General features: G+C 31.8%; 2 protein-coding genes, 1 long non-coding RNA gene, 1 other non-coding gene and 1 pseudogene across 8 annotated transcripts; 2 read left to right on the top strand and 3 right to left on the bottom strand.

Moving 5' to 3' along the window:
- Positions 1-658: 658 nt before the first annotated feature.
- Positions 659-5,970, bottom strand: LOC116405161 (cell division control protein 2 homolog A). The gene is made up of 9 exons (XM_031888949.1): positions 5,815-5,970; positions 5,341-5,389; positions 5,056-5,240; positions 4,407-4,527; positions 3,746-3,919; positions 2,615-2,778; positions 1,920-2,007; positions 1,780-1,833; positions 659-1,049 (listed from the first exon to the last, which is right to left on the bottom strand). The coding sequence occupies exons 2-9, from the start codon at positions 5,347-5,349 to the stop codon at positions 960-962; spliced, it is 885 nt and encodes a 294-aa protein (XP_031744809.1). The 5' UTR covers positions 5,350-5,389; positions 5,815-5,970; the 3' UTR covers positions 659-959.
- A 3,005-nt stretch (positions 5,971-8,975) lies between these two features.
- On the bottom strand, positions 8,976-15,126 carry LOC116405162 (protein GLUTELIN PRECURSOR ACCUMULATION 3-like). 5 transcript variants are annotated; one of them, XM_031888953.1, is made up of 7 exons: positions 14,993-15,126; positions 14,625-14,724; positions 13,499-13,678; positions 13,289-13,401; positions 12,796-12,886; positions 11,976-12,057; positions 8,976-9,371 (listed from the first exon to the last, which is right to left on the bottom strand). In XM_031888953.1, the coding sequence occupies exons 3-7, from the start codon at positions 13,580-13,582 to the stop codon at positions 9,322-9,324; spliced, it is 420 nt and encodes a 139-aa protein (XP_031744813.1). In that variant the 5' UTR covers positions 13,583-13,678; positions 14,625-14,724; positions 14,993-15,126; the 3' UTR covers positions 8,976-9,321. The 5 variants fall into 5 exon arrangements, 4 of the variants coding, with proteins under 4 accessions (XP_031744813.1, XP_031744810.1, XP_031744811.1 ...); XM_031888950.1 differs by lacking the exon at positions 11,976-12,057; XR_004218298.1 differs by lacking the exons at positions 8,976-9,371; positions 11,976-12,057 and adding an exon at positions 12,431-12,687.
- LOC116405164 lies at positions 10,661-11,078 on the top strand. Its single transcript, XR_004218299.1, has 2 exons — positions 10,661-10,841; positions 10,946-11,078. It is a non-coding gene; the product is annotated as an uncharacterized LOC116405164 (long non-coding RNA).
- A 171-nt stretch (positions 15,127-15,297) lies between the features above and the next one.
- On the bottom strand, positions 15,298-21,311 carry LOC116405163 (annotated as a pseudogene).
- A 740-nt stretch (positions 21,312-22,051) lies between these two features.
- Positions 22,052-22,125, top strand: TRNAT-AGU. Its single transcript has one exon. It is a non-coding gene; the product is annotated as a tRNA-Thr (tRNA).
- Positions 22,126-25,766: the final 3,641 nt, after the last annotated feature.

The following is a 25,766-nucleotide window of genomic DNA, read 5'->3' on the forward strand; positions in this document are numbered from 1 at the left end:
ACGAAGTTGCATCATTAACCTAAAACCTTTAACAAATATTTCAAAATTGAGACTTGAGGTATGACAATAACTTAAACCCGTGTGAAGGTGTGTAGACTTGCAATTTTCATTTCAGGGTACTAACATATCATTGAATATCCAATTTCCATATAACATTCTAATGGATCTATGCTTCAAAAATGGTTTTGAAAGTTAGGATGATATTAAACTTTTATAAAAATAGAGATACTTTTTAAACAAATAAAAGAAAAATCAAGAGTAGTTTAACTTTATATGTAAAGTCGTATTTAAGGTAGAGGATAAGTTTTTAAAAGCTAAAGTTTAAAAAAAGGTAATAAGAACAACAACATGCTATTTCAAATAATATCAATAAAATTTATTCACAAAATATACATATTTCTCAATCATAAGAGCAAGAATAAATAAAACAGAATTGGATTGGCAGTTGATACACTAACTACAATCTGAAAGTTCAACCAAAGAAACAGATGGCAAAACCTTATTATAGTCCTCAAGTCTGGATGCTAAGAAGTAAGAAGTGAAATAAATATGGTTCTCAAACAATGCTTATCCATTCCATGGGGCAAAATTTTGGTTAAAGGATAGGTAGGAAGGTTACAAGCAAAAACAGGAATTCTCACATACATATATATGCGTGTATTTATATATCATATATATATATATATATTTGCGGCAAGAAATGAAAGAGAGAAGTATATTTGGAAAGCCAATATTCTGTTAAAAGCCACATTTAACAAAACCTGCTCTAAGTTTTCAAGAATCAGATGGAAAGAAAAATGATAAAAACCACTAATAAGCAGACACAGCACACTCATTATATATTTATGTATTTTTTTCTTCCTTTTTTTTCTTTTTCAAATCACGCAATTAAAACCCATAAAATGCTACACAATAGAGGAGGCTATATAAACACTCTCCTAGGAGGATTGGTAGAAGAATTAGGGAACAAACCCAACATCTTTGAAGTATTCATGCTCAAGGGCATTCCTGGCAGTGACTCTTTTGGTGGGATCCAAGCACAGCATTTTCTGAAACATAATGGTTAAATATGTCAAGACAGAGATATCAAATAGCATACACCTTTGCTACTATAACATGAAATTAGTTATATTCATTATAACGCCAAAGCTCAACTAGGATAGTGATATGTTAATGACCAAGAGGTCTATGGTTTCTAATGGAAGTAATGTGAACAGGAAAGGACCATTCTAGTATTGTATCAGGCATCAAAATTCAAAGGTCTTTACACTAGAGATATTATTATATTTTTTATGTTGAAAAATAAGATTGGAGTAAGGGAGCCAGATACATACTGTCAGCATGTTACAGATTTGTGGTTAACAAGATTGTTTTCTTTGGATCATAGGGGTGTGTGGGAATTTTGGGAGAGTGGAGCAGTAGAGTGTTTCGTGGTGGAGAAAGAGATCCTAATGAGGTTTGGTCTTTGGTGAGATTCATGTTTCTCTTTGTGGTTCGGTTTCAAAAACATTTTGTAATTATTCTCTAGGCAATATCTTAGTTGGAAACCTTTCTCTTTATTTTTCCTCAATGAAAGAAGTTTGTACGTGTGTGTGTGTGTGTGTATAAAAGACTGCCTCTCACTTCAACTCCTTAAACCAAAAGAAGAGGAAATAGAGGCAAATCAACTACCAACACTTAATGATCTAGATCATGAGATATAAATGAAGATTTAAATGAAGGGAAAAAAGTGGCATACTCTCACTTCACCAAGCCCCAAAGAAAAAAGGTTATACTTACAGAGAGAAGATCAATTCCAGCGGCTTCAAGATTAGGAACTACAGAAGCCAGGTCCTGTGCAAGTACAATACGAGCGAACTCAAACAACAAACGTACAATGATATTTTGGTAGGATAAAAAAATTAATACAATTCAATTACCTTGGGAGACCACTTGGGGAAAGTAGATTTAAAATCAGGCAAAGATGTAACACCAGGCCACGTATCTTCATTTGGAGTTCCCAGAACTCTTTGTATTCCATACAAAGTGGTTAGTTGAAAGCATGAATAGGTTAGTATAGACAGACATAGACTTGGATGAGAAATATTGCTTTAGGTGCTATCCTAGTCATACTACTATGAATGAAACTCTGGAGCCAATCATACTCTCCATCATTGAGCATTCATATAAGGCTGCCGTAGCCAGATGAACCGGGTTTTCTTGCTTCATATGTATGAGAAACTATTTCATTGATGAATGAAATTATCCAAAGAGATTAAAATTTAAAAAAAAAAGGTTCCATTTAAAGGGAGTACAAAAGACCTTTTGCTTCCTTTATTTTTCAAATTCCTAAATCCTCTCCCCCTCTCTAGTGGAATAGAGAGATTTATTTATTATTATTACTACTATTTTATATTCCACTAATGATTGGGTTATCTTTCTCCATCTTGACTCTTACCTAAATATCCTACATGGGGGATTACCATGGAGAGATTTTGGTGTAGTCCCAATTGTAACAATATTATGATACCAACAAAATAGCAGGCTAGTATGTAATCAATTAAAATTTAGCAAATAGATTGGACCATATCCTCGTAGGAAGTGGAGGACAAATGCAAAAAATAAAGCTACTTACCTAAATATCTTAAACAGTTCATCAATCTCAGAGTCTCCAGGGAACAACGGTCGCTGATTAACCATCTCAGCAAATATGCAACCCACTGACCACACATCCACGGGGGTGGAATAATGTCGGGAACCAAGCAATATTTCTGGTGCTCTGTACCAAAGGGTCACCACCTAGATGGTTCCTCCAATTATTATTATTAACTTGAGAACACAACAATATAATAGGTTGATGCATAAAAGAAAAAAGTCATAGACAAATTGAATTATTGGGAAAAAGGATAAAGAAAAATGGAAATTAATACATTTTCCAAACCTTAGTAGAGGTTGGTAAAAGGTCAGGAAAAATGTTCATAATGCATTCTACTTTCACCAACTACAGAGAAACCTACTGAGGTCATCCTTTCTACTTCTTTTGGGAGGGTAAAAAAATCAACAGCTTATTGTCACTAAATTTGTACTGCGAGGAAATCTGAATTTTCTCACTAACAAGAAGATGAAAGGCGAAATAAAATAAAACCATCAAAATGAAGTTATGTTGTCACAGACTAGAAATCTGAACCCTCTCGAGATCGTGTTCTCAAGCACACTCAAAATTCTATTTCAAACCTGGAAAAGTAGATGATCCCAATTAGGTTTTTCTAGCTTCATTACATTTTACGACGTCTGATCAACTCTTGAACAAAAGGTTACTGAACATTTTCAAAAACCTTAGATCATATGGCGTTTTCATTCTTCTGATTATTACATAGGCTCAGAAAGTTACTTCATGATTCAAGGACTTCCTCTATAGATCGCTGAAGCCAAAGCTAATCTTTCCTGGCAATGTTGTCATTAGATGGAAAACTTGCCCTAGACTTACCTAGCCAGTTTCCATATGGCTCGCTTACACCCATTTAATGAAACTCTCCTCATTAATTATGATTATCTGAAAGTACAACCAACTGCACATCATATTAGTGCTCCAAATTATGTTTCCAATATACTTTTTCTGAGGAATAAATCGTATCACAATGTCTACATTGGAAGTAAGAAAAAGGGCAAAGGATACAAATTTATATTCCATTAAACAAGCATGCAACGTAATAAATTCACACTACTACAAAAATTGAAAAGATTATCATCCAGTGTATATTCATACCTCATGCGTGAATGTTCTAACAGGAATACCAAATGCTCTTGCCAGTCCAAAGTCAGCAAGCTTCAGGGCATTGGTACGACGATCAATCAGCAGATTTTGGGGTTTTAGATCTCGGTGAAGAACTCTATGAGAATGACAATATGCAATGCCACGAAGAATTTGATAAAGAAACATCTGCTTGACATAAGAGGAAAAAAAGTTTTGTTAGACAGTCACTGCACCATATCGTTAAACCAAGAGTTATAACAAGATCGAAGGAAAATATGAGGAAATGAAAGAAAGAAACGAATCAAAACTGAAGAAAAGCATCATGCTGAATTGATACAAAAAATATAGCATCAACCTATTCACGATATCAGTTAGGAAGGAGAAGGTATTGCATATACTAAAAAGGAACACCATGACCAACCTTGACATAGTACCACATAAACACGTCATTTTTCCAAAAAGTTTTTTTTAATGATTAAGAAAGCCACAAAATTAGGCTGTTAGAAAATATGTGCGCTTGATGGAAAATAAAAATATGATATTCTATAGTGAATTAGTTATTATGCCAATTAATCAATCCACCCTCTCATACTAAAATATAAATGAGAAATAACAATCAATATAAGTTAACATAGAGCCCAGGAAAGTTACAAACAAAAATGCAGCCACTCACTTTTACTTGGCGTGGATCCTTTGAAAATTCAGGAGATGAATCCATATGCTTCTTCAAATCCAAATCCAGGTACTCAAAAACAAGATACAGACGCTTCTCGCTATGCACTACATCTTGTAACCTATAGAGAGATGGAAATGATTCAGTTTCCAGCAAATTGATTATAAAAATAACAAGAAGGCAGAGTGCAAGTGCCACTTTTACAAGTGTGACAGACCATTGAAAAGGTAAATGATATCATGCTTATATTTATTTGTCTAATTGCAAATTACTGAATAAATGGTAATCAATTGATGCTCCGTTTTAATTGAGAACTACATATATTTCGGGATGACCCACATGACAGTAATAACGGAAAGAGATGCTGCCTTTGACATAAATAAGTTCCACTTACACATACTCCACCCCATATCCGTGAATTGAAGAAATAGTTTCTACATTAGGCTCCTAAGCCTAAGAGAAGTCAAAACTGAGAGTGGCAGAAGGCGTTTTATTGCAGCATTGTCTTCAAACACAACGCTTTTCCAATAAAAAGACAGGCCGATTTCAAAATTTTAACTAAATTGGAAAGAACCCCTTACAGTATTGTGCAAAAATTGTACCACCATTACTAGTTGAACGAGGGTAGATAATTAACAGTGACACGTACCTCACAATGTTGCCGTGCTGCATTTCCTTCAACAGTGAAATTTCACGAATAGCTGTGCTTGGCACTCCCTCATCTTCTTGCTCCAAACGGATCTTCTTCAAAGCAATAGTCTCATTGGTGACACGATCGCGTGCCTTGTAAACTACACCATAAGTTCCTTCTCCAATCTTCTCAACTTTCTCATACTACGAAGCCAGCCCATATAGCGAATAAGATCGACTAAGAAAAAAATGAAAAAAACGAAAAAAAAAACAAGCATTTCAAATCCAAAAAATCATCACTAACCTGTTCCATCGAGTCCAAGAAAAGTATCAAAGTTCTCAAAGCTTAAATCCTACAAACAACAAGACAAATAACGATGTAGATTTAGTGCAATACAGACCATATAACATTATAAATAACAAAATGATGATAAGAAAGAAAGAATGTCAGAAACAGCAATGGACACCACTGAAAAGGCGAAGAAAACAGATTCGCACAGGTCAAGGACCGGATCCGCGTTGAAATGGAGTCAACTCAGTCATAGTAGACTCGGTTGAACTCACTAGGACCACATTGGAAGCAAGCATTTCGAAAACATAGTTTAACATCGGAATTTCTCCAAAGAATCACTCGTTTTCACTTCATTCCTTTATCATCTTTCCATTCTTGGAATTCCAATTACCATTAGACAGAAAAAGCAAAGTACAGCAAAAGCATCTAGGAACAAAATTAAAGAAAGAATAACAGAGAGATGTTGAATGAAGAAGATGAACAAACCTGGTTGAATCAACAAAGCCGAACCCGTGGGAATCGGGGACGGTGTCGGAGCGGAGAGAGGCGCAGTAAAAATGGCGCCGCAGAAGAAAGAAGAAGAAGAAGAAGAGGAAGGGAAGGAAGGAAGGAAGGAGAGTGGGTATCTATGTAATTTCTCTTTGACTGAACTTCTTTTCAAATTTATTTATTAATCATTTTATTGGCTATTATGATTATCATTTTTCGATTTTTAATTATATTTTGCTCCTAAAATCTCGAACTTATTAATATCTCCTTTTGTATTCATTCATACTTTCAAATACAATAATTTAATTTTCTCTTTAATTGGACAAATGCTAAAAAAAAAACAAATGTACAGTGGTAGTTAGTAACTAATTTGTACATACATTTTCCAATCTATATAATTTTTATATGAACTTCAAAAAGTTTATTTACGTTTGAGTTAAAATTGAAACTTTGACATACAATTATAAATACATACGATATTACTTTAAATATTGTTTATGAAAATTACCAAGTAACAATCTACTTCTACAAGATATTTATTATCAATTAATTATTTAAAAATACGTATAAGTTCAACCTAATTTGACTACTTAACCAATACATCAAAATGACCATAACTCAACAATAATTTGTATGACTTCTCATCTTATAAATGGAAGATTCAATCCGATCTCATAGCATTTTACTCAAAAATGTATAAAAGAAAATTTAACTAATATAAGACTTGTGGTATAGAAAAAAAAGGACTTTCACACCTATTGTAATATATATATGTGTTATTGAAAATTTTGAATTTAGTTTGAAATTTGAAAAATCAGTGTGCCGGAATTTAGCCATGAAAGTTAAAATAAACATTTACTATTAAGTTGTGATTTTTGAGATTAAAAAGCTAATTTTGAAAGGGTAATTAAAAGTCTTAAGAGATGATATAATAAACCGTTTAAGCGCCAAAATATATATTAATATATTAAATTGGAAACCACCTCACCATTTCACCTTTACTTGCCGTCTGGCACGTGCGAAGACCAATAAGGAAGAAGGGAGACAATTACTACTACCTAATTTGTCTTTAATTCAAATTCATTTATTTCGAGAAAAAGGAGAGATGTCCAAAAATAGAAAAATATTGAAACAAAATGGTATATTTTGTAAATAATTTTTTTCTTATATTTCATAGCAATTCCAAATAATAATAAAACCTTTCGTTCCTTTTTTTTAAGGGATCATTTAGTCACTCTTAATTTTTAGTATTGAATTAACCTTTTTTAATACAAAATGAAGTTCTTGCAAATTATAATATTTAACTATAAATATATTATAATTCATAAACTATAACTCAAGAGTTATAATATAATTTTAAATTGATGTTCATGGTCATTCAAATATATCTTTGTATTTCTTGTCATCTCAAAATTATGATTTAATCTTATATTTCATTGTGATTTTATTTTATCTTTTCAATTCCAACAATTTTAAAAGCTTAAATTTAACTTATAGATATAGTACTAAATCTAATTTGATTTCATTATTTTAAAGTTTAACTAAGTAACAGGTGAGTGTGTGCTATGATGAACCGTTATAAATCAAAATAGACTATTATAATTGTTGATTAATATCATGATAAACACATATAATAATCTATCTTAGTTTGTTGTGACTCGTGATGGTATTACAAATAGATCATGATATTATACTTATTTATAAATATTTTTTATTTTTTTTAAGGCTGGTTTCATTCCATTATGATATGAAAATAATGCTCGAGAGTCGAGATAGTGGGCTGGACCAGAAATGATAGGCCCAGATGTGATGCCTTTAGGCCACTATTTTTCAACTTTCCTTCTCGCTTTTTAATGCCGAAGAATATTTATTTATTTTCACATTATTAGTTTTCCCATTTCCTTGTGATTTTTGGGGCTATTTATTTCTCTCACTCTCTTTATATGAATGTCTCTACCAAAATTTTAAATAACAGTAAAATAGAAGAAGAAGAAGAAAAGAAAATAAAGAAAGTTATTATTGATGTAAACAATTCATATGCCATTTGCTTATGGCTATGGTCTCCTCGTGATATGGATGAAAGTTGGTTTTTTTTTTTTTTTGAATTTCCAGATATCTTTTACCCTAAATTACATTATTCCTTTCATGTATTTTTCTCCCACTTTAGAAGCAATAAAATAAAATGAAGACAAAAAGGAATGTTGGTCTAGAAGAGCACAGGAAATCCTACTCCCGTGGTCAAAATCAATCATCATATACGATTGAAGCTAAGAAGAAAGAAACGTAGACTGGGCAGCCTTTTTTAGATTAGTGATATTGTTTATCCTGAACAAACTTCAAAACCCGAATCAAGATTTTGAAATATTTGCAGAATTTATTATATTATGATGTATCTATATTGCTAATTAACTATTACCAATGTTAAACTCCTATCATCGATATTGTTTATCATTAATAGACTTCAAAATTTTGAAATATTTGAAAATTCTTTTACATTATGTTTATCATGAATAGACTTCAAAATTTTAAAATATTTGAAAATTCTTTTACATTATGTTGTATCTACTAATTCATTATACATAATTGTTATAGTCGCAACTATCTCTACAAATAAATAAGAAAGTATATGCTTTGAAGTCTAACCTTGTTTTTAAGTAAATTAATAGATTTTGTTTGATCAAACTTTTCTAGTCAAACAATCAACAAGAAGTCCAATGTGGTCAATAAAATGGGCACTTCACATTTAAGTGCTTAAAAATGGCATTTTGAAGCATTTGAAATGCTTTGACAAGTCAATTCCAACTATAACCTTAATTTAAACGTTGCCCGAGAATGTAAAGCAAGAACAACGTCTTTTTCTTGCTTGAAGCAATATTTTGGCTCAATCACCAATCAGAAGGATTCTTATTTAATTTCTCGGCCAGGTGGGGAAAGCTTTCCCTTCAATTTTGACAACCTAACCACTTAGGGCAGAGAGACCAACAATATAATAAATTCATGATAATACAATTAAAGAGTGGAGAGAATAGAGTTTTTCATTTTAACACAGAAAAACTAAAATTTAATCCATGCCAACTAACCTCAACAAGATCTTAGCTCATAAGATCTTTGGCAAATACTTACCAAAAAGAATTTAAAAAAAAATACATCCCTCATAGTAGCTTCAAATCTCCAACTTTTGTTTGAGATAGAGAGAAAAAAAACAATTAATTAATGTATTGAGCAAACAATATGGTAATTTGTGATAGAAATTTAAATTTGGCTAAATTTCTCCTTTTTCTAGAGATATAATTGCCCACTGACATCCCTCTAAAACAAATTTAAAAAGGGAAGAAATATTCAGACATTCTCAGGGTATTTCATATGTGTAATCCCTTTCAAACATTTTCCAAGAAAAAAAAACCTGTAGTTACAGAGAGAGTGCATTGGAAAGAAAGTTTTAAAGCAAAAGCAAAAGGTGAAAAGCTCTGGCCATCTAAAAGCCCACAACCAGACCGATCAATATCACCAAAGCAAACATGTATAAAGAAGAAATAGGCTTGCTTTCCGAGGAGCTGTGGAAAAGAAAGATCATTGATTAGCAGACGAAATTTATAAGAAAACAGAAAATTATGACGAGTAAGAACGGAGGCGGAGGAAACGAGGATAGAGTTCTATTGGAAGGAAGTAATGATCGGAACGAAGATGAAACGGTGTCTAAGCTCACCGTATCTACATTGCAAGCTAGAGAAGGAGATTGAAGGAAGAAAATGGAAGTAAAAGAGAAGGTTGAACTTCAGTTAACCCGTGCAGAGGAAGAAGCCAAACGGTTGGCACAAATTTGGGAAGTAAGTTTTATAATTAATCTTTCACGAAACGCATGTAAACAGAGTACAAGGTTTTAGCCTCTTTTGATCGCAGAATTATAATGTAAATTCTTATATTGATTTGAGTTAATTTATTTATGAAGAACAAAAGAATTAGTCTTATGTATGACAAAAGGTTCATGATTTTGAAAAGAAAAAAAAAAGACGACTTGAAATCAATAGGATCAACAAAATTTGTTCCTGGAATAATAACTGTAACGAGAGTGGAAAAAAGAACTCGAATTTCGGAATTATCACCAAAATTCGTCTCCTCCTTTTTCTCAGTTCATTATAAAATTTCAATCTTCTTCATTTTAAATTCAAACACATTAAGTGGAAATATGAAACTAACTTTTTACAAAGTGGATAAAAAAGATATATGGGAAACACCAAGAGCTATCCACAAAGAAAAAGATAGGGAAACATTAGAATCTAGATTAATGTATTTATAGTTTAGTTTGAACATCCAAGTTCGTGTTAATTTTCATGAGATTCTGTAAAACTATAATTACACTTTTCATTTGGGTACTCTTTCCAAAATTTATGGAAGACTGAAAAGGGATTTTTTTTAAAAAAAAACTAACCATGTAGACTAATTGTTAGATTAATCAATAGTCATGAACTAAATTTAAACATTTAAGTGAACATGAACTGAACACATTAAAAGATACGAGAACTAAATTAAAATTTCAACCCTAATTAAAAAAAACAACAATTATCATAGAATTGAATTTTGAGTTCTCGGATATGAAATAAAATCTCCAATGTAGAAAGAAATATGCATTTTTTTAAAAAAATACATGGAACATAACCAATGTTGTGGATGATCAAGGACTGGAGGTAATGGGAGATCCAATGGTAAGGAAGTTGGTAATGTGCAAAAAGAATTGACACAGTCAAGAGAGAACTGAAATCTCTGGGACAGATCTGCCAAAGAAGGTGCTGCTTCTTCCTCAATGAAAATAATTCTTTGATTTCTTATCAAGATTTCGTCTTCATTTGTCTAATTTTTTCAAAGCTAGATTTCTATTGATTTTATAACGCAAGTTTCAGGTATTAAAGGAAGATAGAAGTTGATTTTTTTTTTTTTTCTAACAGGAAAAAGAATACAAGGAAGTCCAGGATATATTCAACGAAAAAAGCAATGAGAAAGCTCAGCTGCTCGCTACACTAATGGAGGTATATAATTCTATAAAATCATTTGTAAATTTTCCTATATTTTATTGGCAACAAAAATATTTTCTTAAATTATCCATTTGTGCATATGGTCATGATCTTATCAGCTGTTGGGGCAGAGTGAGAAATGGAGGATGAAAAAGCTCGAGGAATTGAATAAGAATATAGAATCAATGAACTGAACGATGAGTACATTAAACGAAGAAGGAATATATGAATGAGTATAATTGTTTCTTGTCATTGTTTTTAAGTTTGTATTTTAAAGTGTTTAATGATAAACATTGAGGCTATTATATTTCACTATGAAAGACTAGCAGAGAGTGCTCTATTCAATATCATAATTAGTATCAACAATATCGTAAATATCGTTATCCACATCGACTAGCTCGGTCTTTGGTCTTTGAAAGATTTGAATTTTCAGTCAACTACAAATTCTAAAAGTTATTATTTTTCCTTCCAATTGTCATGACGTGACAACATGATACTAAACTAACAAAAACTTAGCTCAAGTAGCACTTGTATGTATATGAGGACACAAAGTTCCAGATTCATAAAATTGTCACAACATAATTGGAATTTTGAAGAACATTTATAAAGAGTAAATAACAAAATAAAGAACCTCATAGCAACTGGCATAGTGTTCATAGGCATAACTTTTAAAATCCCCAAAACACTATTTGATATTTGATATGAGTTTCTATGTTTTATCATCTACATTTCTAACAATTTTTCAGGATACATGCTAAGTTTTGAAAACTAAAATAAAAGTAGTATTTTAAAACTTGTTTTTTTAAAAAAAAAAATTGGATAAGGATTCAAGGATGGATGATGGATGGGTGAGTGCAAGGATAAAATTTTATTTAAATAAAAAGCCCAGGATGGATGAATGAGTGTAAGGATAAAGTTTTTCTCTGCCCCAAGCAAATTAATCGGATGGTCCATAGGCATACAAAAAAATATGCAAAGATATTGAAGAAAAAAGAACTATCAATTTTTTTCTCCTTCTTTTAAACAATCCATTAAGCATTTAGTGAGAAATTGAGACCTTAAATCATGGGCTGGATAAAAGGATATGATGACACGGACCACATTCAGGCTGAAAAGGCTCTCAAATCATATGAACGAAGGATGACTTACAAAATACGTTAGAGAAACCATCAGTCAGGTAGACGAAGCTTTTGTACTCTGCCAAAAGCTTAGGGATATCGTCCATACGTAACTGTGAATTTAAGAATAAAAATAAGATATACTATGACTACAAATTCAGTGGTAAAAAAGAGTTTGCACAACAAACTTGGATAGAATCAGAAGAAACAAATACTAGTAGGAATTGTGTGAGGTGTAAATGCTTAGAAACCAATAATTTTGTACAATTAAAGTCAAGTTAGAGTCCGTTTCAGTCACTTGATTTATGAACAATACCTGTTAATTTAACTTCATAGCTCATATCTTTATACTAACTGAGAAAATAAAAAGAATCTACACGTAGAGCTCGAGGCAAGACTAGCAAAAGTCCATTGTATTGGAGAATTTTAAGAGCTATTCCCTACACCTATCAAGAAAACCAAACAGTGGTATATTGGAGTGGGTGGCAGGGGGAAGGCTGGAAATATTTTGACAGAGTGCGTCCCAACCTAAGGTTTGGTAGAATTTGAAGTCTAACTTCCAAGTTGTTTAAACATTCTTGTCTTGTAATTTGGAAGTGAAAGTCATGTTGACGAAACAGCCTCCGACTTCATAGCTCTTTTTATACCAACTGAGAAGGGAAGAGAATTTAGACAGAGCTCGAGGCCAAGACCACAGGCGAAATTCCAATGGATTGGAGAAGTTTGAGAACCATTCGCTATACCTACGAATATCTAACAGTGTTGTATTGGATCTGAGTTGAAGTATACCAGAAAAGATAGCACGATGATAAGGAAATAAGATAAACCACTTCTAACAATACTTTTCATACCTGACGGAAGTCATTAATATGGTAGAATTGATATGCATCCTTTCCAGGAAGACTGGTACTAATGAATTCTGACCGAGGCCCATCGTTTGCACTGTCATTTTCAACATAAATTAAACAATGACCAAAGGCAATTATTAGCATGAAAATATAACTAGGAGGCGCGTTTGTGCTTTCACACCAGTGATGAAACAAACGACCAAATGTTATGCATTCAATTTGACAGCATGTTACAATCAGTTGAACTACCAAGTAACCTAAACCAGATTTGTGACTATATCTCGGAAAAACCATAATAGCGTTAAAGTGATAATTACTTTATGGGACAGAGACCCCACAGCTAATTCTAGACGTCAACAAAAAAATGGATACCAGTAGAAGTCAAATTAATCAATGCCGGCGCACATATAATGAGATTTTAAACTAAATAGAAAGAGACACAACTCCTGTATGATTTGATAGGATCTGATAATGCCAAGTCTTCTTAAACAAATACAAATAATTATGAGTGATCAAGCGCTGGTAATCACGAAGTAATGGCCCAAGCTCTTTCAGTGGAATTAACCTAGGATTAGAATTCCTCCAATGGCTCCGTAGTGCCTCGATGGCCTTCCACAGAAAGACACACACACACACACACACAAAAAAAAAAAAAACTGTCAGATTTCCTACTTTGATGATCATGCATCGAAATTTTTCAACTCACCTCAATATGCGTAGCACGTCCAGAGATAGAAGGTTTAACTTCACTTAAACTGTATGCTAAATTAAGGAACTCTTTATCATCCATCTCGTCTACAACTGGAAGACCCGGATTTGAGAATGAGATGGTAATCCCCAAACTCTTTCCCAACTCTACTACTGCATTATGCCTCTCGTGAGAATCCTGTTTAGAATAACATGAAATGTATTACAAAAATACCAACAGGAAACAATTCTTGGTGTAGGTAAGGATAAAACATAATAGTAGTGAGTAATTGTTAATGTGAGGCCAAATAGGAAGAAAACAGCAACTGATAGTGATCTGAGATTCTTCGGTACTATTAATTTATTCATTTGAAATCCTGCTGCTTTTGTTTACCTTTTCTATAAGAGAATGTTCATTTTCTTTTGTTCTTTTTTGAGAAAAATTTCCAATTGATAACGGGGAGGTATATCAAATAGCTAGAGGATAAGGGAATCAACCCTCATTGGTAACAGCTAGTAATTCACTATCAAGACTACAAACAATAAGCATAACCAATTACATATGCCTTAAACTTTCTGTAAATTTTTTTATTTCAAGGTTTGCTATGCAAAGCCTACACAAAATACTGCACTTAATGTCATTCTTACTGTGATTTTGCGATAATTTTTTTATTTCAAGGTTTCCTGACAGTGATTTTGCAATAAGTTTGGGTTATAGGATTCCTCATGAGTTCATTCTAACTAGATCTTCGCCATGTAGGAAAACTTTAGGGAGGGGCACCCAGAAAGAAAAAATTATCCCAGTCCGAGCAACTTCAAACGCTCTGTGGTTTTGTGGATAAAATATACTGGAAATGATTTTGCATGAGAATATTAACATATTAAGAATATTTAGACAGGTTTACGATTATGATTATCAGAGAGAAACAAGAATTTTGACTAATGGTTGCTATCTATTTCCAATTGTGTTGTTTTAATATTTCTCTCCTAGTAAAGAGTATGTATTCTCTCGTTACCTATGTCATTTTTCTCCGTAATAATAGAAGAGTTAAGTTCTCACTAAACTTATATCACAAATGCACCTATTCGAACTAAGGCTGCACATAAGCTATTCGTCCATTAAGTGAGAGGCTTTGTCCCAATACCTCGTGTGCAGAATTGGAATCTTTGCTCAATGATGTCAAGTCTTATTTTGAGGGAGATCGTTGGATGATGTGGAAAACAACCTCTTTACAATGGGGTCCTCTGTAAGACACAATATACATTAAAGGACTTTTAAACTAATACGCCAACAAACAGAAAATTACACGATAATCAATCATGAGCTATTTCACTTGTACTTCCCTAGTTCGAAGGGACACTTCAATCCATACTTTCTCTCAGTTAGCAGAGGAAAATACAAATTAAGAGACCATCTAAGGAGCATAAAAGTGATAAAACACTTCAAACATTTCAATAAAGGAACAATGCAGACAAGATTCAATGAACGGCTTTCTGAAAATAAATTAAATACCTTCAGTAACTAACCACCACAAATCACCAAAGGTCGATTTCCCATCAAAACCACCAAATAACAAATGACGTGATCCAATACAGTTCATTGAATGGTATGCTCGTGCTGAAGGAGCTTCATTTCCAGTAGGCAACGCGTTTCCACTGAGAGTTACTGCATTTCAAAGAAAAATGCTATTCACAACTGCACGGCAAACAATTCAATAGATGAAGCAAAGATGGACAATTAAGCATATCAGGAAAGTTTGACAAGTTTTGGGTTTAATGGAGGCAACCTGTTCTTCTTGATACTTCTTTCATTACTTTTACAAATTTGGAGTCCTAAACTAAAAGATAACCGAGTATCTAATTCACCTCTTTCCCCACCTCACCATCTTTATGAGGGAGCATAAAAACCATCGAAGAGCTTATCTTTTAGCAGCATAAGGAGGTATTGATGCACTCACCCCTGTCCAACACAATGCAATCATTGTGGTAAACGTCATAGCGACTAAGCCAACCACCAGTCCCATGTCCTCCAAATAACAGTAGCTGCAAAGACAAGAAGGGGGTTATATCCAATTCAAATAGCAATGAAAGAGCGAAATACTTTAAGGGAAATTATGATAGCCTTGTAAAATGATGTAATGCGTTACAGGAAGAGTGGAAGATAACTGAGTAACAATTAATAGCGAAAATAAAATCTCAACGTCATCAACGTCATCTCATCGAGTTAAAGATTTTTGGCATTTTCGATCTCCAGTTATGAAGCCATAGTAACATTGAGGATTCCCATTAACATTTAGCCAGTCAAACATTCGAGTACGAGGAAGATTCATGGATCGACACACTATATCTTGGTCTGGAAGCTTGTTTAAAACTAATAGTAAAAGAAGTATATTCTCTTTTTCTTTTTCTATATTCAAAACAACATATCTCTATCTTGCTCTTTCGCGTCTATTTCATTTTGAGTAAATTGTCTTTCTTGAAACCATTTTGTTCACTACAAAAACTCCAACGCACCAGACTTTTTTCTTAATCCCATTTGGGATAAAAGATGATATACTAGCCACCAATAGAAGTTTACAACCTGACCGCTCATTAACCATTTTCATTTCTGATGAAGCTTGAAATATCAGCTTTTCAAAGTGAAGTACAAAGAAGAAAAAGGACAAAAATTCTGTAAAATGTAATTACATAATGTCCACTTGATGTAATGGTATGGCCACAACGGGGAGAAGGACCTTGACCTGGAAGCTTCAACTGAGTCCATCCAGGGCTTTCATTCTCTATCACAAAACCAAGAAACATTGAATGAGCTGGTTAAAAAAGGCAAACATACAGGGCCTCAGAAAAGAAATTCCATATGAAACCATAGAGCCTGAACTTCTTGACCTCACACAAAATAGTTTACAAACAAGCAAACCAAGCAGACAACAATGCTGCTCTAATAGTGTTTCATCCTTCCATGTATCTAAAATGTCCTACAATGGTGTTTAGTCTATAGACACGTTAAAGCTGAGAAACAAAAAGTTAACACATACGTATCTATATTTGGGACAAGAAAACAAAAAAAAAAAGGTATTCAACAAACTACAAAAAAGTAGGATGCGGTATCCTTAAAATGAATCCAAGGATCCACAACTTGAAATTGCTCCTTGTAACCATGAAAAGGAAGTCATAGCTTCATAATGAACGCAGGAAAAAACAAATCATAGCTCATATATCTTTACGGTAAATCACTCGTCGTTACCTTCAAACATGTTTCAATACCCTTGAAACAATAGTATAATATTATCAGCAAGATCTGAAAAATAACTTTATTTCTCAGATTTAAATGGCCTTAAAAGAACAATGATGGAACTTGAGACAATAAAAGCAGAAAACTTCTCTTCGATGAGGTTATATACTTATAATATATATATACATATACATTTATTATAAAATAAATAAATAAATAAAATAAAATAAAAAGCAACCATCTACTGACCTTCTTCAATTAGTCCTTTTAGAGCCCATAAGTCGCCCAGTATTGGCCCACCACCTCCTATCAATTCAAAAGGGTCAATTAGCTTAATAGAAAAATGCAAACTTACAGAACCACGTTCAAAATGATGAAACAAGATTAGTCAACTATAGATAAGGTATCATACTAAAATAAGAAAAGGGTTTTCAATCTAGCACAGCTATAGCATAAAATAGTGATTTTCCCAGTTTACATACTTTCAACCCTTGGTTAAGATGATTAAAAACAGCAAGCATTGTTTTAAATTTGAGCAGCATAACAAAAAGAAAAAAAAAAAGAATTGATCATAATAGATCCAACAATTGCAGCTAGACATTCAAAGAGAAGCCTAGACAACGCAAATAATGCCAAAGCCCTATCAAAAATGCTTCGACTCATTTATGACCATTACCATACTAAAAGAATAAATCAATTGAAAAGGTCCAGATTTTATTTTTTCTAAAAACCCTTCACTTTACAGGTTTCATATCTATTATATTTTGCAAAACTTAAACGTTACTAGCATGGAAAAACCAAGCTAGCTAAAAAACCAAATATGAGGGGGGAAAACAAATCAAGTGCTTCAAAATTACTTGCAACACTCAATGTCATAACAAATCTTTCTCCATTTTTTCTTTTCTATGTTCAAAATTCATTTTTCTGCCAATCGTTTCTAAGATCAAGGAGAAAGAAAATATATTCATCACTGGACCATGGTACTCATGCTAATGGTAATTAATAGAGGAAAATGTTCTATCTCAATAAAAATTGTTGTTTCTATAAATAAATAAATAAAAGAGAGGGAGAGAGAGAGAATGTCGTTTTGAAAACTCATTTGTAGAGAAAGTATTACATGTGAACATACCTCTTCCACCATAGACAAGCAACCTTTTCTCAAGCATAGTTGCAGTATGGCCACATCTTGGAGGAGGCAGTGATCCAGAAACTGAAAGTTCAGTCCATTCAAGTGACACTGCGTATCCCCCCCCCCCCCCCCAAAAAAAAAAAAAAAACAGAAGAAGAAAAAGACAAACTTAGAGAATAATTATACAATAACTTAAAATAAGACGTCTAATAGCAAAAAGGAGAAAAAATTATGAAACAACAAATAAAAGAAAAGAAAAGAAAAGAAACTAAGAAGCAGACACCACAGAACTTACTTGTGTCTAGGACATATACATCTGACAACCACTTCTTACCATCCCACCCCCATACCTGCACACAATTTATGTAGATTTGAATTAGGATATAAAAGAAATTAGTAACCCCCAAGAAGAATGGAAATACTAATACTCACATGACAATTTTCCGGTTTCCAAAAGATGAGGCTGCGGCAAAGTCCCTTGGTGAAGGCAAATCACCAAAACTAGTTAGCTCAGACCATTGCCAGATATCTTGAAGACACGAGAGAGCCAAATGATAGAAAACATCGTTATGCTTCAAACATAAGCAATTTCTATCCATTACAATCAAAATATTTAATAGGATAGAGAACCTTACCAGTGTCTAGAACCCAGAAATCACCCATCCTACATGTACAATATCAGTATCAGTATAAGTCATCTGAAAATTAGAACATGAATCAAGAGTAGTTTTGAATATAGGACTAACACATATAATAAAGTATTCCATGTTTAGCTCCAATTTTTTTATTAATAAGAAATGCAAACTCTTTTCATCCTAGAGGAACAAACTGGATCATGCAAGAGGTTTTTGAACCATGCAAGTGGATCGATACAAATGCATCCAAAATCACTAATTTACTTTTTAGTAAAATTATTAATTTTTTAAAATAAAGTAATTAAGTACAAATAAAAGTTAAAATAAATTATTTGATTAAAAAAAATCGTAGACTGACTATTACTTCCTACACCATAAGTTATAAATTCTTTAAGAGTCAACTCTCTATTCTCGTATATTTCCATCCTGACTTTATTCCAACTTCAAATAAATGCTACAACTTGCTTTCATTTTCAGGGTTCAACCTTCTCTCAACATGCATCCTTAGAGTTAGAAGTATTGATTCAGTGCTGTGATCAGCCCAAGGCCAGGTATCGCTACATTTCAGTCATCTTGAGGACAAAGTAAAATTCTGAGAAACAAGAATGGATAAGGAAAAAACATCACCAATAACAAGTTATACACATCTATAAAGGATAAATAATATTAAGCGAATACCAAGAATGGTAGTTGTTAAAAGGAGGTAGCTAGTTAGCTGGAAATGGGGGTTCTTATTGACTGTTACAGCACACAATAGTAGTTTCAACTCAGAAAAATACCCTATATCTTCAATAGATGAAGAGAGAAGTACAATACCAGATATAGAAAAACCTGAAGGACGGGAAAGCTCATGCCTCACAAAATTCCTGGGAAACCATTGTAACAGAAATAAGGCAGCCCAATTATAGCCTGGTTAAGGAAAGTTGGCGGGAAAATATTGGAAGGATTTTTCAGGGTGGAATATCATTGATTTTTGGAGCTCGTACGTTTTTTGGTCTATTGTTGGAAGCTCTTTATTTTAAAATTTTGTAACCACTACTTTTCCAATTGATACAAATTACAACCTATAGAGTACTTTTGTAGTCTCCACCCATTTTTGGCTGGAGAAGATTTCTTGTTTCCCCATAATCTTGTGGCTGTTTGCCTTTTAATAAGAAGATTATGTTTCTTAGAAAAAGTAATTCAAACATTAGTCAGGAAATTAAGGATTTACAAATTAGAGTCAAATATAGATGATTGCCCCCATTTTATTACTAAACAGTACACCAAAATTAAGGCGCACAAATATTTCCTATACTTTTTTCTACTAGAGGCAAATACCTTTTGCTACCCAAACGTCCACCAAAGACAAACATGTGGCAATCAATTGCGACAGCAATATGAAAAGCTCGTGGGCTGGGACCAACTTGTTCATCTGAGCCATTGCCAGTGCATTCTGGCTGAAACCATAATTTATTTTCTGCAGTAAATATCAGAGAAAGGATTTAATGAATTGAATAAAAGTAAAACCATTACAGATTTTCCTCTTTCTAAAATCTGATCAGCATGAATACGATAGGACCATGATTGCTGCAGAGATAAGAATCCACCACAATCAATTGTCATTCAAATGAGCTATGTCATGCAGTAAACAAAAAACCTAAAGACCTCAATCTAGCAACCTAAATTTACTTCCACAGCAAATTTCATTGAGCATTTTTCTAATTTATTCACTCTAACAAATTCCCTACCAACATCTCGGTCTTTTTTAGAGATGATATCCTTTAACAAAACATGATCGAACCTAATGCCTGCCTATCCATTTCACAAATGAAAATATCTGCATATCCATTTCAATGTGAATTACAGCTTGTTTATTAACGTCAAGATTTTCCCAAGCAACTCTAATGTAAAATGAAGACATTCGCTACCTATCTACTGGGAACGACCTTCATTAGCTGTCCATTCGCTTCCTTGAAGAAAATTTTTCTTGAACCAATTTCAGACAAACATTGCAACAAATGTATCCTGAATGAATGAATCGCTTAGTAGCTTACAAATTTTTCTCAGGTTTGAAATTCACCCTAGAAGCTACACTAACGAATACATTCTCTTCTTGCATTATCCTTTACATCAAATCTTCGTCCTAACCGATCTCTACAGCTATCGCAAAAATTCTAGTGAATAAATCTCCATAATCGAAATGTTGTGAGGCATAAACAATACAGAAACTCGTCTCGTAATAATTTAACTCCGGAGTCAATAATATCGATTTACAATATCAACAAAAATTAAAATCATAAAAACCGGATTAAGAAACGTGTTTACTACTCAAAATACAACTTCAATCCTTATTAAAAATAAACACAAACAGAAGATCGACCAGACTACGGAAATGATGATAATGCAAAATATCGGACCAAAATTAAGTACACGTCGATGAAGAAAGTAGCAGAACAGTATAATTCCGTAAATGATAAAGTAACTAGCATAAGTACCGATGTCGTAAACAGCGATATCGCTTAGAAATTTCTTGTCGACAAGGCCACCAAACACGACGATCTTCGAATTTCCGATGTTAACAGCGGAGTGGCCACTGAAACTCCAGAGGAGTAATCCATGAAAATGATTGTAAAAAAAATCGAAGAGAATTCGTAGAGAGAGAAAGAGATGAATGCCTGCGAGGTTTAGGAAGAGTTCCAGAGAAATCAGAGGGGGAAGCTTTCACCCAGTAATGCATAGTTTCTTCTTCCGCTTTCCTCAGTTCACCTGAGACGGCAAACGGGAGGACTTGGTCAACATATAATTACAGAGGCCGCCCGGCAAAATTCCTTTTATACCAACGCTGGAGAGTTTTTTCACATACTTTTGCGCAAATAACCCATTTAAAAGTTTTATAATTTATTTTTTGTTAAATTAAAAAATATATATGAATATAAAAAAATATTTATAAACTTTTTAAAGTTTAAAAAATATTCGTACACTTTTCAAAAGTTTAAAAATACAAATTATGGTTAATTTTGGATGAAATTGAAATTTTGCTTTTATTTATGAAAATTGAGTTAGAATTATAAAAATATTTTAAAAAATTGTTGTCCAAATCTAAACGACCCCTAAAAGGATTGATTGTTACCAATTTAACAATTAAATTTAAAATAATTAAATATATAAAAACATTTTAAAAAATTTATAAATATAGCACAATTTATCAATATCAATGATAAAAGTCTAACTGATAAACCATACGAGTTGATGAGCTATAGTTTTGTTATATTTACAATTTTTTTAAATGTTATTATATCCTTAATTATTATTTTTAAAATTATCATTAATTATAATTACTTTAAAAAAATATATAAAGTGGTGATTTAAATTTTTAAAATCAAACTTATAAACATCTCTAAATTTCCCTTTTTTTTCCACCGTGTAACCATTTAACTCACAAATAATTTTGAATATAAGCACCATGTAGAGTCTTAAAATATATTTATTCAATTTCTTTGAAGAAGAGAGGAATAGGAAAAAGATAAATTTATGGAGCTTGAGTGTTGTTTCTTTTTTATTAGTATTTTTAATTGTAGGGATCATGTCATATGTGCTCTCGTAGCTCAGTTGGTTAGAGCACCCGTTTAGTAAGCGGGAGGTCTTGAGTTCGACTCTCAACGAGAGCATATTGTGTATGTTTTACTTTTTCTTACCTCCATTTTACCTTCTAGTAATATATATTTAGACGTCACATTTAACATCTCTATCTTATATTGACTATTGGAAAATCTTTGCTTAAAATCGATATATGTATCAATGGTATCTGAATATTATTTTGAAACAGTTGCAATGCAATTAAGACTATAGAACGTGAATGTTGGCCAAAATTTTCGATATTTTGATGTCACATTTAACATCTCTAACTTATATTAACCGTTGAAAATCTTTGCTTAAAATTGATACATGTATCAATGGTATTTGAATATTATTTCGAAATAGCTGTAAATGAAAATTAAATTTAAACAGTTGCAATACAATTAAGACTATAAAACGTGAATGTTGGCCAAAAATTGTGAATCTGATAGACTTCACACCAAAATAAATTGAGATTATCGATGTCCATTAACTTTAATATTGAGATCAATGTCAACTAAGCTTCATGGCTAAATATGTTTTTATTTTTTTATAGTATAGCGTAAGAGATCAAACATTTGCTTTTAATAACATATACTTTGATGTCACGCTTAACACATCTATCTCGAATCGATTGTTAGGGATCTCTATCTCAAATTGGTACGTGTATCAATGATATTCGAGCATTATTTCAAAATGGTCATAAATTAAAATTAAGTTTAAACTGTTGCAATGCAGTTAAGCCTGTAGAATGTTAGTGTTTGCAAATTTGCTCAATCTCGTGGGCTTCATATCAAAATAAGTCGAGATTATTGATGTTCATTTATTGCAATATTGCGACCAATATCAACTAAGCTTTGTGGCGTTGCTCCTTGAGAACCAAACTTATCTTTTTAAATAAAATAATATTTATAGGCTTTTGTGTTATTATATGTCGTAGCTTATATGTGTGTTGAGTGTTTAAAGTGATGAATGATATGCTTCGTGTGAATTATGATTTTTTATTTGAAGCAAGTTAATTTTATTGTTATATTCTTTTATTTACAATATGGTGTAAGGGATCGAACCTTTGCTTTTAATAATATATATTTTGATGTCATATTTAACACCTCTTGATAATGGTTCATTACCGGATACGAACGATATGACAAACATTATGACAAAGAGAATTGAAGTGTTTACCAATGTTACATTCTATTTAATTACATAATTACCAAAATACCCTTATTTAATATGTCAAAAAATGAGAAAATTAGAAAATACCAAACATCAAACAACATAAATGATAATTTGATGTTTGAAACCATTCATATAAACGGAAAGATTGATTTTAAGTGTTTAATTTAACACGTTTTAAAATAAATTAAGGTGTTTTACATTCGTTTAAAATAACTTTTAGAAAAACGAGATAATTGAATACATAAGTTTAGAAAAAACACCTTCAACAAATTTTTAAGATAAATGTTTATTTTGTGTTTAAGAGTACTCCCTCCCAAATATCTATCATCTATTTTTATTATTTTATATTTATTTATACTATCTATTTTTCATTTTATCATTTTTTAAAAATACTTTGAGTATTTTTTCAATACATGTTCATATATATTTAAATATAGAGATTTGTAAATGTCTTACTCTTAACAAAATATACTTTGCATTAACATCTATGAAATAAATCACAATGATAGAAACCCTTAATTTACAAAATGTTTGTTTTGCATATAAACATTTATAGAGAGATCAAATCAAACATGTAAGTGTTTAGATTTTAAATTCATTTTACAAAAAAGGTTCGTTTGAAAATGTATTCTTAAGAAAAAACATTTTTTCACACGCAACGCAAACAAACCCTTAATTGACGTAAAAAAAAATATTTTTCTAAACTCATCTCTATTTAAACACTTTTAATACACGTCAAAACTATTTTAATTTGTTTTGTTGTTAAATACAATTTAACTTTTAAATTAAACATTTTAAAATGTATTTCAAACTCATCCTTAACAATTTAATTTAAAAGCTATTTTATTTCATAACATACCATCTATCGATAGCATTTGTGATATAAGTTTATGTGGGAGGTCTTGAGTTCGACTCTCATCGATCGATAGCATTTGATATGTTTTTCACTTTTCTTACTCTATCGCACTTCATTGTAAATTTGCTCTCGATGGGATACAACTCGTTGTTTCCTCCTTCATTTGATGATTTGTGAATCGTATTTTCTTTGAAGCACTTTAATTTTTATTATTGTTTTTATTTATTTACAATATGGTGTAAGAGATCCAACATTTAATTTTAATAATATATATTTTGATGTCACATTTTTAACTCGTTCTGATAAGGATGGGAAGCTTGTGAAATACTCATGAGGTATGTTTTCTTTGGTTTGATAAATATCTTTATTTTTTATCCTTCATATAGAATCTAAACAAAATACTCTCTTGTATGAATCTTAAATGACACAATACATCGACACAAACGCAAAAACTTTATTATTTCCTTCTCATATATCAATTTTAAGAATCAAATTTTTTCATGACATTAATTACACTGCAAACCTATTTATTCTTATTTTTCTTTTAGTTGTGACTTTTTCATCCACCGTAGAAGCAAATCAAGATGATATGGAAGTGAGCCTAGATAGCAACATGACTTAAGTTGGATGACACGACATTCGATTGTTGGAGATCTTTATCTCAAATCGGTACATGTATCAATTATATTCGGGCATTTATAATTTCGAAATGGATATAAATGAAAATTAAGTTTAATCTCTTACAATGCAATTAAGCCCATAGAATACGAGTGTTGGCCAAAATTACTCAATCTCATGGCTTCACACCAAAAGAAATCGGGATTATTGATGTTCGTTTATTAGAATATTGGGACCAATATCAACTAAATTTCTTGGTTGTTCGTTTTTGTGTTGTTATATGTTGTAACTTATATATGTGTTGAGTGTTTTAAGTGTTGAGAAGAGGAATGATATTTCATTGTATTTTATTTGTGAATCATTCTTTTAAGCATTTTAATTTGTATTATTGTATATATTTTTTTTTACAATATGGTATAAGAGCTCAAACCTTTGCCTTTAATATTATATATTTTGATGCCACATTTAACACCTCTAGATAATAGTTGGTTAGACAATATGACAAAGAGAATTAAAGTTTATACCAATATTACATTATAGTTCATTACACAATTACCAAAATACCCTTATTGAATATGTCAAAAAATGATAAAATTAGAAGAAAGAAAAATACTAAACATCAAATAAATAAATAAGAATCAGATGTTTGAGACCATTCGTATATATTATCAAATTATAAACAACTAACGAACATGATAGTAATTTTTTTGTAAATTTGCTTTTCAAACAAAAAAAAAGATCAATTTTAATATCCATTTTAATGGATGTAAAAAAATGTTTTATTTTAATTCATCTCTATTTAAACACTTTTAATATTAACTACTTTACTTTATCTTTTAAATTTAACATTTGAAAATGTATTTCAAACATACGCTTAACAATTACAAAATTCATTTAAAATACTCAAACCTCAGCCACAGTTGCCTAGTGCACTTCTCTAATCAACTTTGAGATCAATCAAGCACTCAACAGTGTGACAATGGGACAATAGTCAATGAAAGTTACATATTTACAAATTACATTGTTTTTAATTTCACTGTG

Source organism: Cucumis sativus, chromosome 7 (genome assembly GCF_000004075.3).
Source record: "Cucumis sativus cultivar 9930 chromosome 7, Cucumber_9930_V3, whole genome shotgun sequence".
Classification (NCBI taxonomy): domain Eukaryota; kingdom Viridiplantae; phylum Streptophyta; class Magnoliopsida; order Cucurbitales; family Cucurbitaceae; genus Cucumis; species Cucumis sativus.